Raw genomic sequence first — 15,203 nt, forward strand, 5'->3', positions numbered from 1 at the left:
TGTCCTCGGATGATTCCTCTGATGATTCAGACAATACAGACCATCCAGAGGCTCCTTTTTCTCCATATGAAGACTCTGATGCTGAGGAGTCGATTCCTTCTGCCTCTCCACCTGAGGAATTCTCCTTTGGGGAAACCTTACATGCCATGAGGGAGCAATTTCAGTGGCAGGGACAAGATTTCTCAGACTCTAGGAAAAGACTTAGGACTTTTTTGCATTTGCCACAACATAGGCCTTTAGCTATACCTCCAGCCCTTTCTGTTGCAGATGATGCATTTAATGATGCTTGTACTGCTCCTGATACTTTACCTCCAGCCCCTGCTAAGCCCGATAGGTTCTACAGGGTCCCGGACACACATCACCATTTATACAAGGCTCCTCTTGCAGATCCCGAGACTGTCTCCCAGGGGCCTAAAGCAGTAGCATCTACCTCTGTTAAAAATACCCTCCCCTCTGAAAGGGAGTCCAGGTCCTTAGAGAGATGGGGTAAAAAAGTATACACCTCTGCTACTCTGTCAGCTAGGGCATTGAACTGTCAGTTTCATATGATCCAATATCAGGAGTTTATGCTTGATCAGTTAACTAAGAAACTGTCCTCTGATGAATCTTTAGATAATATGTTCTAGAAATGGTGCATAACATTCAACAGGTTAGTAACCATTCTTTAAAATGCGGCTATGATGCACTGGAGGCTTCCTTTAGATCAGCCATGACTGGCACAGTTATCAGAAGGCATGCATGGCTGAAAGAACAGGCCTTGCCGGATCATGTTAAACCAAAACTATTAGATGCTCCTATGGATAAGGTCAATTTATTTGGTTCTCCTGCTCAGCAGGTACTGAAGAAAATGGAAGAGAAGGCAAAATCAGTACAGACAGTGAAAGATTTCTTACAGGTTCAGCCTCCAAGGTTTAGCAGGAACTGGCCCTCCAAAAATTGGTCCTTTCCAGACTTCTCTAAAGCACAGAGAGGCAGGAACAGGCGTTCAAGAGGCAGAAATCAATCCAGAGGTGGTGCCTACAGGGGACGCCAGTGGCAGGGTTACAACCAGCGAGGCACAGACGCAACTACTACCTCTGCAACAGGACAATCACAGTGACTTAGCTCTGGCACCGCCTACCAGGGAACAGATAGCAGCACCCTTAGGCGGAAAACTAGCTTTATTTTCAAAAAACTGGCACTGCATCACAAGAGACAAGTGGATTTTGCAAACTATAGACCAAGGTTACAGGTTTCATTTCCATACTTTACCAGGAAAAAGAGGGATGCCAAACCTACCACCAAACCAAAAGACAGAAGCTCTAAAACAAATAGCTCAATTAGCAAAAATGAGAGCTGTGGAAAAGGTACCATCTATGGAACAAGGAAAGGGATTTTACTCCAGACTCTTCCTGGTACCAAGAAAAGAGAAAAATTGGAGGCCTATTCTCGACCTGTCCGCTTTAAACACATACATCATTGTTCCAAAATTCAAAATGCTGACCCTACAGCAACTTCTTCCCATGCTGGGCAAGGAGTCTTGGCTGGTGACTCTAGATCTCAAGGAGGCATACCTGCACGTCCCCATCCGACCAAATTGCAGAAGATACCTCAGATTTCTTGCAGGATCAGAGCATTATCAATTCTCAGCATTGCCCTTTGGCTTTTGTACTGCGCCCAGAGTGTTCACGAAATGCCTGGCATCAGTAATCGCTCATTGCAGGCTTCAGGGAATCCAAATTTATCCATACCTGGACGACTGCCTGATACAAGCGGACAACAAAAACAAACTAGCAGAAGACTTACAAAGAGTCATTTACTTGCTGCAAGCCCTGGGATATACAGTCAATATAAAAAAGTCAAGGCTGACACCATCCCAAAGAATAACCTTCTTAGGTGCAGAATTGGACACAACAAAGCAGATGGCATTCCTAACTGCAGAAAAACAAGAACAACTTCCTCTCTACTTCTTGGCATTAACAAATCAGAACCAACTAACAGCAAGAAAGGTACTACAAGCCCTGGGCTTCATGGCATCCTGTATAATTCTGGTCCCTCATGCCAGACTGCATATGAGAAAGCTACAGTGGTACCTGAAGAATTTATGGTCTCAACACAGGCACAGCCTAGAAACCAAAATACCACTAATCCCATGCCTGAAACAAGAGTTCCTATGGTGGGCTCAGGCATGTCAGTCAAACACAGGTTTGCCCTTTTACAGCATTCAACCAAGCCAAACCATCACAACGGACGCCTCAGACTTCGGTTGGGGAGCCCACATGCTGGACAAGTGCATACAAGGCCTATGGACTCAAGATCAGCTGCACCTGCACATAGATCTAAAGGAAATGCTGGCAGTAAAACTGGCAATCCAGAATTTCAGACCATTCCTCCAAGAAGGGCAGTTGATGATAAGGACAGACAACACCACAGTCATGTGGTACATCAACAAACAGGGAGGCACACACTCATATCCTCTATGCCGGATGGCACTGGACCTATGGAACATGGCTCTGAGCTACAACATTCAGTTGCAAGCAATTTTTGTACCGGGAAAAGAAAACATCCTAGCAGACATATTAAGCAGAACTACCACGGATGCCCACGAATGGATGCTACACCCGGACATCTTCAAGGCCATCACAAGGAAATGGGGACTACCACAAACAGACTTATTTGCATCCCCACTCAATCATCAGCTCAAGAAATTCTGCACAAGGACGTACCACCCACTTGCTTGGAAGGTGGACTCTCTATCCTTCAGTTGGAAAAGCCTAACAGCATATGCATTCCCACCCCTTCCTTTGATGCACAAGGTGCTATTAAAAATCAAAGAGGAACGTCCAAGGATCATTCTGATAGCTCCAGACTGGCCAAGACAACATTGGTACCCATTACTGAGGAGCATGTCTTGGGGACAAATGTGGACACTACCCCTGAACCCATTGCTGTTAACACAGAACGGCTACAACACCCTGCATCCAAACCTGAAAACTCTGCAGCTGGCTGCCTGGAGCAACTAACCCAAATTTATCCCAAAGGGTTAAAGACATTATCCTTGAGGCCCGCAGACCTTCAACTAGAAGAAATTATGCAGGAAAATGGAAAAGATTTCTCATTTGGAGTACCGAAAAGGGAAAAGATGTGTCAATGGTAAACATAGCCAACATCCTGGAATACTTGGCAGAGCTCTTCCATACTGGCCTGTCCTATTCCTCCATCAAGATACATGCATCAGCTATTTCGGCAGAATACAGCTTCGATCCCCCTGTCTTCTCGCATCCTCTGCTCAGACAGTTTCTGAGAGGAATTAAAAATGTAAAACCTCCTAGGAAACCACCATTGCCAGCATGGGACTTGAACTTTGTGCTAGAAAAATTGACACTTCCTCCTTTCGAACCAGCAGCAACAGCAGAACTATAATACCTATCCTGGAAGACTGCTTTCCTGCTGGCAATCACCTCAGCAAGAAGGGTTTCTGAACTACAGGCTTTAATGGCAGTACAACCCTTCCTGATCTTCCATCAAGACAGAGTGTCCATGAGAACAAATCCTACATTTATGCCTAAGGTGGTATCCAGAGTGTCTTTAAACCAGGCCATCCACCTACCTACATTCTTCCCAACCCACAGAACAGGGGGGAAAGACTGTTGCATACTCTGGATGTACATAGACAGTTACGCTACTACCTGGACAGAACCAAGGTCAATAGAAAAACTGATCAGCTTCTGGTAGCATATGCAACAGGAAGGGAAGGAAAAGCAATTTCAAAACAGACAATCTCCAAGTGGATAGGAAATTGCATCAGATTTTGTTACTCCTACCATGGAAAGCAAACTCCAGAGAACATCAGGCCTCATTCTACAAGGGCTACAGCCACTACCACAGCTTTCTTACGAGGAGTGGCTACCAAGGACATTATAGAGGCTGCTACTTGGACCTCCGTGCATACATTTGCCAAGCATTATAACTTACCCTTATATTCTAGATCCCGAGCAGGATTTGCCACTGCTGTTTTGCAAGGGATCCTAACAACACCATAATTTATTCTTCCTCCTCCCCTAGTTTGGCTATGGTATTCTACCCATTTGTAAGGACTGCAGATGCATCCTTGAAGGACATAGTACAGTTTTGTACCTACCATAAATGTAGATGTCCGAACAGGAATGCATCTGCAGTCAGGATTACCCACCCTCCTTCCCCTCTGAGGTATTCCTAGGGTATTTGCCCATCTAATAGCTAGCTGGGGGGGATCTATTATGGTGTATTTGTTTGTATATATATACATACATGCTTATTTTTTGTGTTTGCTCTCTATTATTTGGGAACATTGGCATTTATCCAAATTTTAGCTATCCAAGAGGGCAACTGGCATCTGGGGCAAGAAACACTGAGGAAAATGGCATCGGCTGATGCCTTTATACCCGAAAAGCTGCAGCTATGACGTCGGGTGAAGTGCGACACCAGCCGAGGCCAGACCCAGACTTTGGAATCCGGCCGACCGAAGGGCTGCCTGACGACAGGACAACCCATTTGTAAGGACTGCAGATGCATTCCTGTTCGGACATCTACATTTATGGTAGGTACAAAACTGTACTTTTTAAATGCTGAACATAGAAAACAATGAGAAGCACATGCAGTGAGGGGTGTGAGGTTCCAAGACCATATACTGAGGTATGTTTATGGTATACAAATGAGGGAGAAGTCAAGCATAGCATAAACTGCAGCTGAATACCAGTTGCATAAAGGGAGAGATGATACGGCCAAATGCACCACTCACAGTATATCATACACAAGCTCTAAATTACATGTTTAGCACACAACTGTACAGGTACTGACATGGCAACTGTAGGAAGGCAATCCCTTGAAATGTTCACTAGCCGGGAGAAAGTAGTGCTTCTGCACATTTTGCCCATAAAAGCTTCTCACTGCCTGGTTAAAGGTGCTACAGTCAAAGCAGTGAAACATTGCAACAGACAGATCAACAACTTGGGGTTGACGAACAGGATAGAAGACAGGTCACTGAGATTGAGGAGCTTTTGGTACCACTTGCTGGCCAGGGAGAGTGGCCCCATATATCTGGAAATGGACCGGATGTTAGAGTCAGGCTGGCAACAATAGCCCACATGTCAGTACGGGAAGCACCAGGTTAGTAACATCCATTACAGTTCACTATAGCACACACTATTGAACTTTTTTATTGAAGGATATGGCCACTGGCCACCTGCATATCTGTCTTTCTATGCACCTGTGATTTGCAGCTGCAACCACTTGCTTAACGAAATATGTCTATCACCATAAGCTATAATGGTACATTCTTGTACATTATTGTGCATATCACGTGTTTATAAAGGCATGCATGTATTGGGTGACAGTAATGCCAGGTGTATTCAAGTGTCGATGTGTTCAAAGGTTCCTCTGGTGGAGGGTTGAGCATCTGCTGGGTACATTTAACAGATAATGATGGCAACTTGCAGGTGGCATGGTTTGAAGACACAGTGGAACTGTAAGTAACACTACAAAGGGAATAGAAGAGCTTCCTGTTGGTGTACGTGACTATGTGAGGCTTTGACAGCAACATGCATGTAATCTATGGCTTTGATAACCTCAGAGAAATAGACTATGTCATAAAAGGCTTGTAGAGTGCTGGTTCTGTCTTCCACTACCCTGGGGAACCAGATATGCTTCTCCACATGTTGTAGCATTATACTGAGAAACTACCTTAGTATTCACATCCCTTATTTCTTCCTCTGACTGAGCACACAGCCTCACTAGTACATGACAGATATCCTGTACCTGCAAGTCCCTCACGGGCGCCACCTGTGTCCCCAGCCTCTATGGCATCTGACATGCACACTGTCACTGAAGGGCATATCCACCATAGGGGACAGAAACAAGGAGGCTTCAAGGCTGTCACGATTCCAGGACTGTCTCTGACATAGCTATGGTACTCAAAAGTTAACCAATGGCTGTGAAGGACAGTGACACATACCTCTCAACCTCTTAGCACAAGAAATCTGGACAATCCTAAAATAAAGGGAAGCCCAAAAATAGGGACTGATTTTAGATACTGCTCTTATAAACTTAAACAAATTGCCAGAATAATAAGGTTTGTGTCAGCCTGCATTTTCTGAAGGATATGAAATCAGAAACTCAAGTGTATGTCATTATTTAGTGACTTAACTCCACAATGATTTATCACAAAAATCACAAATTTTATGAGGAGCAGACAAAAAAAATATGAGGCAAAAATCTGGATAGTTGGGAGGTATGCGTGACAATATCCCATGTTATAGTATTGTAGTCACCTATCACTGAGTCCTAGCTCAACGGTGCAAATGACGATGACTATGCCCTGCCCATCTCCTAATTTGTGCTGATATGGTAACATCCGTTGTACAGAATGTCTATTCCATGCAAAAATCAAAATCAGGGGCAGATTTTAAATATTGTTTTGATAAATTTAGAAAGTTGCTAGAACAACAGGTTATGCATTAGCATACATTTTCTGAAGGATATGAAGTCAAACTCAAACATCTGTCATTATTTAGTAACTGCAGTCCTCAATGATTTGCTAAGAAATCACACGTTTTATGAGTAACAGACCAAAAATAAGAGGAAAAACTCTACAAAAAATCTGAGTTTTGATGACACCATACTTGATTTACAGAGTTATGTAGAATACCCTGAGAAACATGCAGAGTTCAAATTACAGGAACTTGGCTATGTTTCTCCTCCATTAAAAGATTTAAAAATCACGCTGGATGGCAGAAAGACATCTCCTGAGTTCTTGAAAATATCCTGTATGTGCGACTTAGTGGAATTAACAATTAATATATCTATTAGGAAAGGACAAATTGTATATTCTTGTACAATGTTAAATGAACTATGGGGGCACACAGACGATAAATCAGACTGGGCAGGGGAGACAAAATACCAAGAGAAAAAAATCAAAATGAAATAAACTAACTTTACTTTTGAGTACAGTGTAGGATTTATATACTGCAATAGTCAATTTAAAAAAAAAATCAATTATTTCTACATTTCACTGTTCAGTCATTACAAAACCCCACACTTCCTAACACACAGGATAGTAGAAAAACAAACCAAAAGGTTCCGAACCAGCAGGTGCAAAACTCAAAAGGTTTGTTAGGAAATATGAAGGTAAAGCGCTTTTCGTCTCCCTTAGTAGGAAGACTTCTTCAGACAAAGTAAAAAAAATCATCTAACACAATTTAAAACCAAAAAAGGCGCCAAAAAAAGGTGCATATTACAAAATTACAAACAGTTGCCTTAATTGAACCCACTGACATACCTTCACATTTAAAGTTGTATTACATTAAAAGCATGAAATAATTGAACCCACTGACATACCTTCACATTTAAAGTTGTATTACATTAAAAGCATGAAATAAATGTCTACTTTGTACAAAGTGCGAAACATAAAAAAGTTTTCAAAAAAAGAAACACAACCTTGGTAAAAGTAACAAAGGATGTCTTAGTGAAGATTCATGAACACATTCAAGTATAAATACGGTTTGTTTCCCTTAAAATGCATTTTAGCAACAACTTTTCGTAGGGTGAACAAAACTCATACAGAATCTTGTGGTTAAGGAGAAAATAAAATAAAATAATGCTTGCAACTAAGTATATACAAATATAGTATCCATTGCTTAAAAAAGAAAGTAGTAAAGAGTACACAACTCCAATACATGATGAAGAGTCAATAATAAAAAAATAAATAAACGGTGCAATTCAACTAGTAGTCTGCAATAAATGGAATTTCAAAGGCGTTTCTAATAAAAGCAGTATTATTTCTAATGTTAAATTATTTAACATTAGAAATAAGTAGCCCTGACTTACAGTCAGCTTAAGTCCATTCTGAGGACCACAGTTCTCATAGACAATTGTATCATCAAAATCTCACCCAGTAACCATTGCTCTATACTGTAGATAAATGAACTACAACTCAAGCTATTAGTTTAGTACAACAGCCAAACACTGTACGGTGTTATATTTGTGGGTACCTCACAAAACTTTCCAAACCTTTAATTGAACCATTCACAGACAAAGATCTTGATGAACTCTTGTCTAGAATCTACACCATGTAATCTATATATCCCAGCATATATATCAGAACTTTAACATTACTAAATTCTAAATTTAGTTTAATAAAATAATGCCATGTCCAAACTACATCTACTACCTGGTAACAGATCAGTCCTTTGCAGGCTGACAATGACAGTAGAGTTTGTAATACGAGAGCCATAATGTCCAGCCCACCACTGAGTGTCCTTCCCTCTATGAAAAAACTTCACAAAACGCACACCTGGTCCATAGTTCCGGAAAACACAAGATACCTACAGAAAGATAAACACAAAGAAAAAAAAACAGTAACGCAATGCACTTAACACTGTACAATAAGTTTATATTTTAAGTCCCATTGCCTCTAATCTAACCACATGATCTAACCTTTGTTTTTTGACTCATTCTAACTGCTATTAACTACACTCAGACTCATCCGATATCACTTTACCTTATCTATCATTCACACAAGCATAACTTACTGCTGACTCCCAACTGTTTTTACACTCACACCTTTACAGTTATCTTACCCAACTTGTTTGGTCTGCGGTAAATAACTGTATGAAACTGCTGTACATATTCCTTATATTCATGTTTTGATGCTAATAACTGTATATTACTGCTGTGTATTCTCTTTACAAATTTTAGCTTTTACTTAAGTATAACTTCCACTACATTGTGTTCTCCTTCTCTCTTTTCTAGGCTGAGACTGAAATCAGTTATTTGAAATCAGTGCTCTAACCCAGTTAATAAATTTTCAATAAAATAAAAATAAATAAAATCTACATACATAACTACTACTAGAGTACAAAACCACATTTATATTGCAGTTTAAAGATCAGTGATCAGTTTGGATCAGAACATTTCAAGCAGTTCATGTATGGCCTTTCCAGAAAGAAAGGTTTGTTCTTCAGGGCGTATGACTTGTAATTGCTATGATGCCTTCTAAGTGAATGAATGTAAGTAAGAACACAGTCTCCTACTCTATGAATGTTCCAAAAATCAGTATACTCTGTCCACAGACCATAGTAGCTGAAATAGCATTTAAAACTCTAACAAAGACCTGTCAATGCAAAATACTGATCATGTTGGTAGCACAGTGTATCAAAATGGTAAGGGTAACAAGACGTGTCAGTCCATTTACAAAGTGCTGGTGTAAGTAACATTCCTTACTAGTCAGTCCATTTTAAGTTCCTTACAAAGAATAAATGCACTGCAGGGAATTAGAACTACAAAACAATAACGTGTTTCAGGGGGCTGTTAATTTATCAACAGAATAACTAAATGGTAGAGGAAAAACTGACAATGTAAATCAGGGGCCTTTCTATAACTGACAGTACATAATACAGTGGGATTATGATTGGGACTGTAATCATAACCTGCTTACTATGTGTTGGAGACATCCACGCCATAAAATTTGTCTCAAAAGTGAGGTTCAAGAGGTCAGTTCACTAAACAGCATGCAACTTATTTGCACAGAATAGATACCCTGAGTCATGCGCACAGGATCGAAATGCCAGCACAGGTATTTTTAAATGATTAGGAAATAACACTGAACATACTTTCATTTATTTTCAAAGAAAAGATTTAATGTTTTAATAAAATAAAGATCAGGCACTGAAGCCTGTCAAAGAAAATTACTTACAAAATGTGACCTGCACGTCCACCACTCAGCACCGATAAGTAAAACAATCACACAATGATATTTAAAGCAATTACACAATGATATTTTAAACTATCAGGAAAAGGACAGTGCAGCACTAAAGGCAAAAACAAGGTCAAGTAAAAAAAAAAAAAAAAAAAAAAAAAAAACTACTTCCCCAAAAATATAATTTGTTTAACTGTACTATTAAAGTACTATCTTTAAATTTTTATCAGTATTATCAGATTCCAAAAACACAGACCCAATCATACTGTTCTTTATTCTGGACTGTAAAGTTATGGAAAAAATATGTCAACAGAAGTGTCCTCGTGAACAAAATGGCTATGGGTAGCAGGGATATATATACAGTAGTAAGATAACTGCCAAAAAATGGGCTTCAGTTCTTCAACACGTATCGGCACTCACAAAATTGGATATACAGCAATATATATGAAAACAAGAGAAAGGCTAACTTACATCCTGCAAGAAAAAACATGGTGTGAGAGACAGAAGTGAAATATAAATGGAGCAAATATAAGTTCAAGCAAGAAGCACACAGTGTTCTTGAACAACTGCTCTTTCCCTCTTTTAACTATAGACAGTAACTCTTAATTAGCTACACATAACAATTACAGTGTTTCCGTGTCGCTTTATCTTTTGAGATGGTATTCCTCAATTGGTTCTTGATTGGGCATATCTTCTTCACCACTCAAAGTACACATGTGTAGGTAACTTACCATAACAGCAGACGTTCTGTGCTTCAGGCCAGTAACTTTACATTTAACAAGGTTCTTGTGGTCTACACTCTTGTGGACAAACCGTTATCAAAATCCTCTCTCCATAAGTCCACGCAAGCATTCAGAACACTACGTCTGGACAATTCCCATCAGTTTCTCCTTCCAGCCTGGTTGACATGGGCATACTGAGGCAGTGTAGCAACTGCCTCATGTTTACTGACAGCCCTCTTCTTCTAGCACATAATTCTTCTACTTGCGAGAAATGCATGTACATCTGTAACCTGGGGTCCATGTTCTCTCACGCCACAGTCAGTACTCCTGACAAAAAGATTGCCAGCACAAACACCACACCACACACATCACATAGCCAAGCACAACACACACACCTATGGAGAGGTCCTCAATGAACACTAAATGGACAACACATGAACTTTAATTGATGTGTAAGCTAAGCATTATCCCAAATAGTTCACCAACATATTGGAGACTCACAGGCAAGCCCATTACCATGTCCTCTGCTCTGGCAGCAGTGGGAAAAACTCTCCCATTTTGATATGTAGAATGTCATAGTGGTTGGCTTCTCAGCCTCCCCAATAATACTGAGCATGATCCTCGAGTACTGGTGCCTACAAATCATGAACATGGAACCATCCATGCAGTTAGCTGCAGTATCATCAGACTGGGGTGTATCAAGGCTCCCTTGTCCTGTGGTAGGAGGTTCACAATTGCTGGCAGTACCTGGTGATTTCTCCTAGACATTTCCATGATCAGGAAGAATTAGTGCTGCCTGTGCCAAAAGGTGAAATCAAAAGCATTCTGGCATCTCTCTCTCTCTCTCCTTACATTCTGATTCACTCTGGGGAGTAAGGGAACTGGATGGAATGCATACATAAACACACCTACCCAGTCTATGGAGAAGGAATCTGTTACCCAAGACCCTTTGCAAAGTGCTCTCATGCAGAACTGAGCTGTTTGTTGTCAAGTGATGCAAACAGATCTATCCATGAAACACACAACCTGTGTTGTAAATGAAGGAAGACACAGTAGTGCAACATGTACTCATGTGGGCCAGCCTTCAATCTGCTTAGTTGGTCCACTGCACTATTTTGTTTTGACCCCTTGAATCAAGGCTAACACTTCTTTTATGTTTATATGCTTTTTCCTCTGTGGAGCATCCCACATTCCTTGCACTTGCAAGTTCTGAGAAAATGCTCCCCAGTCTACTTCCTAAGCATCAGTTGTGGTTGTCTGTTTGGGGCTTTCCTAAGTAAAGAGGATCCCTATATTGGAGATACTCTGCTTAGCCATCACTCTAGTTCTTTAGCAATGCAGGGGAAATTAGGATTACTTCCTCTAGAGGATGGAAATGCTGAATACACAAGGATCTCAAACACATTGTAACTTTTTCATGTCAAAGGATGGTGGAGGCCATGTAACATAAGACCCTAAGGTACTCTCTTGCTGTGGTCTGTTTCTGGAGTGCTAACTGGAGAAAGAAAGTCTGATATGTTTCTATCTTGTCTGGCAGAAAGATCGCTTTGTGCAAGTTGGTGTCTACTAGGGAACACAGGAAGTTCATCTTCTGGTAGGGTACCACATTTGATCTCTGCAGGTTGAGTGAACACACACTATGGAAGAGATCCATGGTTAATGAAAGGACCTAGTTTACCTCCCCTTGTGAGGATGGCTAAATGAGACAGTCATCCAGATATGGGAAAATATAAATGACCTTGACCCTATAAAAGACAATAACTGTTGCCAGGTCTTTTGTAAACACCCTGGATGCAGTAGATAGACCAAATGGCAATGAGGTAAACTGATAATGCCAGCCCTCTAGAAAAAAGTACAGCCTCTGGTTCTTGCGAATGATTATATGAAGATGAAGCCATCTTTTAAGTCCAGGGTGATTATCAGATCTCTGGGATGCAGGAGGGGTAACAGGGCCTGCAGGATCAACATCTTGAATTTTACTACACTTAAAAGGTCCAGGGTGGATCTACAAGTGCCTTTCTTCTATTCTTGTGACACAAAAAAGCCTTGCTCTTTGAAAGGAAGTTGTGTTGGAGGGAAGGAAACAATACAATCATAGTTACGCTCTATTAAAGGACTGTCTGGTTGTATCTTTTCTTAAATTTGGTTTATTTAGTTTATTTTATTTACTCTTACTCTGTTTACAGTAAAACAAAACAGTGTAATCCGAAAAGCTCGATTCAGATTGGGTATTCCACCTGTGAACCACAGGGTGACAGGACTAAAGTGAGTCAGAGTATAAAAGATTAGACAATATTAAAATCATTTTAGCTAACAGATCTAGAGCACACTCCTTCTGGTGCACAATCAGCAAGAGGAATTAAGACACCTTGTTGAAGTTTCAAGAAGTTTATTCAGTTAAATAGTTGAATGGATGAGTGTTCTTGTTCTAATTGCACTTCTAATCATTAGAACAAGAACACTCATGAAACTTCAATAAGGTATCTTTATTCTTCCCACAAGGAGGTCATCAGAAACAGTCTCTCCTAGACCTGCTAGCTAACATGAATTTATATAATCTATTCCCTTACACTTGGTTTCTGCTTACAATAAGAGACACCAGGTTTTGAAGGGTGATTTATGTCATCCTATGGCACGGGAGGGTGAAACAAGTGCTTTACACCCTGCATAACCTTGCCCTTTTCCTCCACTTTCTTGAAGACTTCACAAGTTGTGCTCCAAAACAAAAGCTTCTTGTCAAAGGAGGGCATTAGCATCAGATATTCAATAAGCAGATGACTCCACTCTAATATGTAATGCATCCTCCCTCTCACTGCTACAAGAAATTACACAACAATCCTTTCTTCAAGAAGAATCTTGGTTTTCCAAAGCTAACTTTATACTGAACCCCACTAAATCATCTATACCAACAACCTCTTTCCAAATACTTTCCTCTAATAATATAATCATAACCACTACCTCACAATTTAAGTTACATAGGTGTTATCATTGATAAACTGAAATTCGATATTCATCTATCTCACTCTAAAACCCATATCAAACTTGGATCTCTCTACCGCATTAAACCATTTCTTACAAATAAATCCAGATTAACATTTCTAGGACTCGTCTTCTATCTACTCTATTCTATGCCTATCCCATCTTTACTATACTTAGCAAAACTAAACTTTCCAAACTCCCCTCACAGGTCGCACCACTGCTCTTCCCTACAGCAACTAAACAGGTTATAAATCCCCCATTACCTAATCTATATTCAACTCATTTTTACCTAAATCAGCCTGACAGAATTCCAGCATTTACTCAAACCATGTAATAATACTTGTTACCTCCAATCTACAAATAAAACTCTCCTGCAAGTCTCCAAAAGTAACAACAGGGCTGGAGATTCCCTTTATTCCCACTATATCTCTAAAATCTGAAACTCTATTCCCCAACATATATTGAATGTCACTAATGTAACTCATTCAAGAAACAACTAAAAGACAACTTATACAACCACTGGATCTGCGCTCCTGTATCAACCCAGGCTAATCTCTTCCCTGTATGCCTACTGCTCTATCTCGAACCTCCTACTTAAATATCTATATCTTCTTCTTCCAATCCCCTTCTCATTCTTTTTCTCAACCAACCTGACTCATAACCTCACTTTCTCTCAATCTATGAAATAACTCTTTTTCCTAACATTTTGAGGCTTCTCCTGTATCAATTAATAATATTTTTATCAATTGATTTGATGCGACACTTAATGATGCTAATGTATATTTATACATACTTCAAAATATTTACTGCATTTGTTCCTTTTTATTATTCCATATACAAGTATTGTTTTATGAAGCTTTTCTCCCCGGGCTTCCGCTGAAAATGGTCTCTCACCCAGATGGACTATCCCGGTTAACAAATGTAAAATAATAAGTAATTAAGAAGCAACCATGCATTGAAGAATGTTTAGCCCCCTGAGTAGCCTCCTGTGTAACCTCTAAAAATTTGGCCCTCAGTTCATCATCAGACACCTCCTAAGTCTTTTCTCCTAGGTGTCAAGGACAGCCATCTAGAACTTGGTCATATGTGCTTGGAATTAATAGCTCTGAAAGCTGGGATAGCAGATACACAGGCCTTTTTTCCCAAGTCTGTCAAAGGCCCTCCATTCCTTTCAATTGAGAAGGATGTTTTAAGATTATAAACAGAAGCCAGACTGAACTGTTTTTCTGGATCCGTGGATACTACAGCTGGATCTGCCACCGAATTCCTGTATATTTGTGTGAGTCTTGCACTGTATATAACCTATCTTTTTTAAGAGCAGGGGGCTGACAGGCTGCCAAGAACATCCTCCAAAACCTCTAAATTAAAAGGAATGGACATATGTTTTGGTGCATCCAGACCAAATAAGTCAAAATACCTTTTTGAGCTTCAAATGTTTTTCTACCTTCCCACTTGCAGAAATTCGTCATTCTGATAAGGGTTTGGCTAATGGAAATCTCTTCTATGGGAGAGTCAGAGAAAAGAGTGGGTCCTCAGTGTTACAAAAATAACTCTGGGGGAAGACATCTGACAGGAAAAATCTAGTTTCTTCCCTTCACTTTCCTGTTACTCCAAAACTGCAGTAGCAGTGTGGTCCCTCTTCCTTTTGGGGGAGGAAAAATCTAGTTTCTTCCCTTCACTTTCCTGTTACTCCAAAACTGCAGTAGCAGTGTGGTCCCTCTTCCTTTTGGGGGAGGAACTCCAGACACTGAAGCTTCACTGCCTGGTAGCAGGACCTGCACAGCCTTTAG

General features: G+C 40.3%; 1 protein-coding gene across 1 annotated transcript in view; it reads right to left on the reverse strand.

The window, feature by feature from the left end:
• LOC122803834 overlaps positions 1 to 15,203 on the reverse strand; it is a gene marked incomplete at its 5' end in the record, with an annotated part of 970,101 nt that overhangs the window by 549,398 nt on the left and 405,500 nt on the right. Inside the window, one exon of the mRNA XM_044073518.1 lies at positions 8,186 to 8,339. Coding sequence (XP_043929453.1) covers positions 8,186 to 8,339 — 154 coding nt within the window. The remainder of the gene's footprint in view (positions 1 to 8,185; positions 8,340 to 15,203) is intronic.

The sequence above is a fragment of the Protopterus annectens genome, chromosome 6.part0 (assembly GCF_019279795.1).
Source record: "Protopterus annectens isolate FY-2018-M chromosome 6.part0, PAN1.0, whole genome shotgun sequence".
NCBI classification, from domain to species: Eukaryota; Metazoa; Chordata; order Ceratodontiformes; family Protopteridae; genus Protopterus; species Protopterus annectens.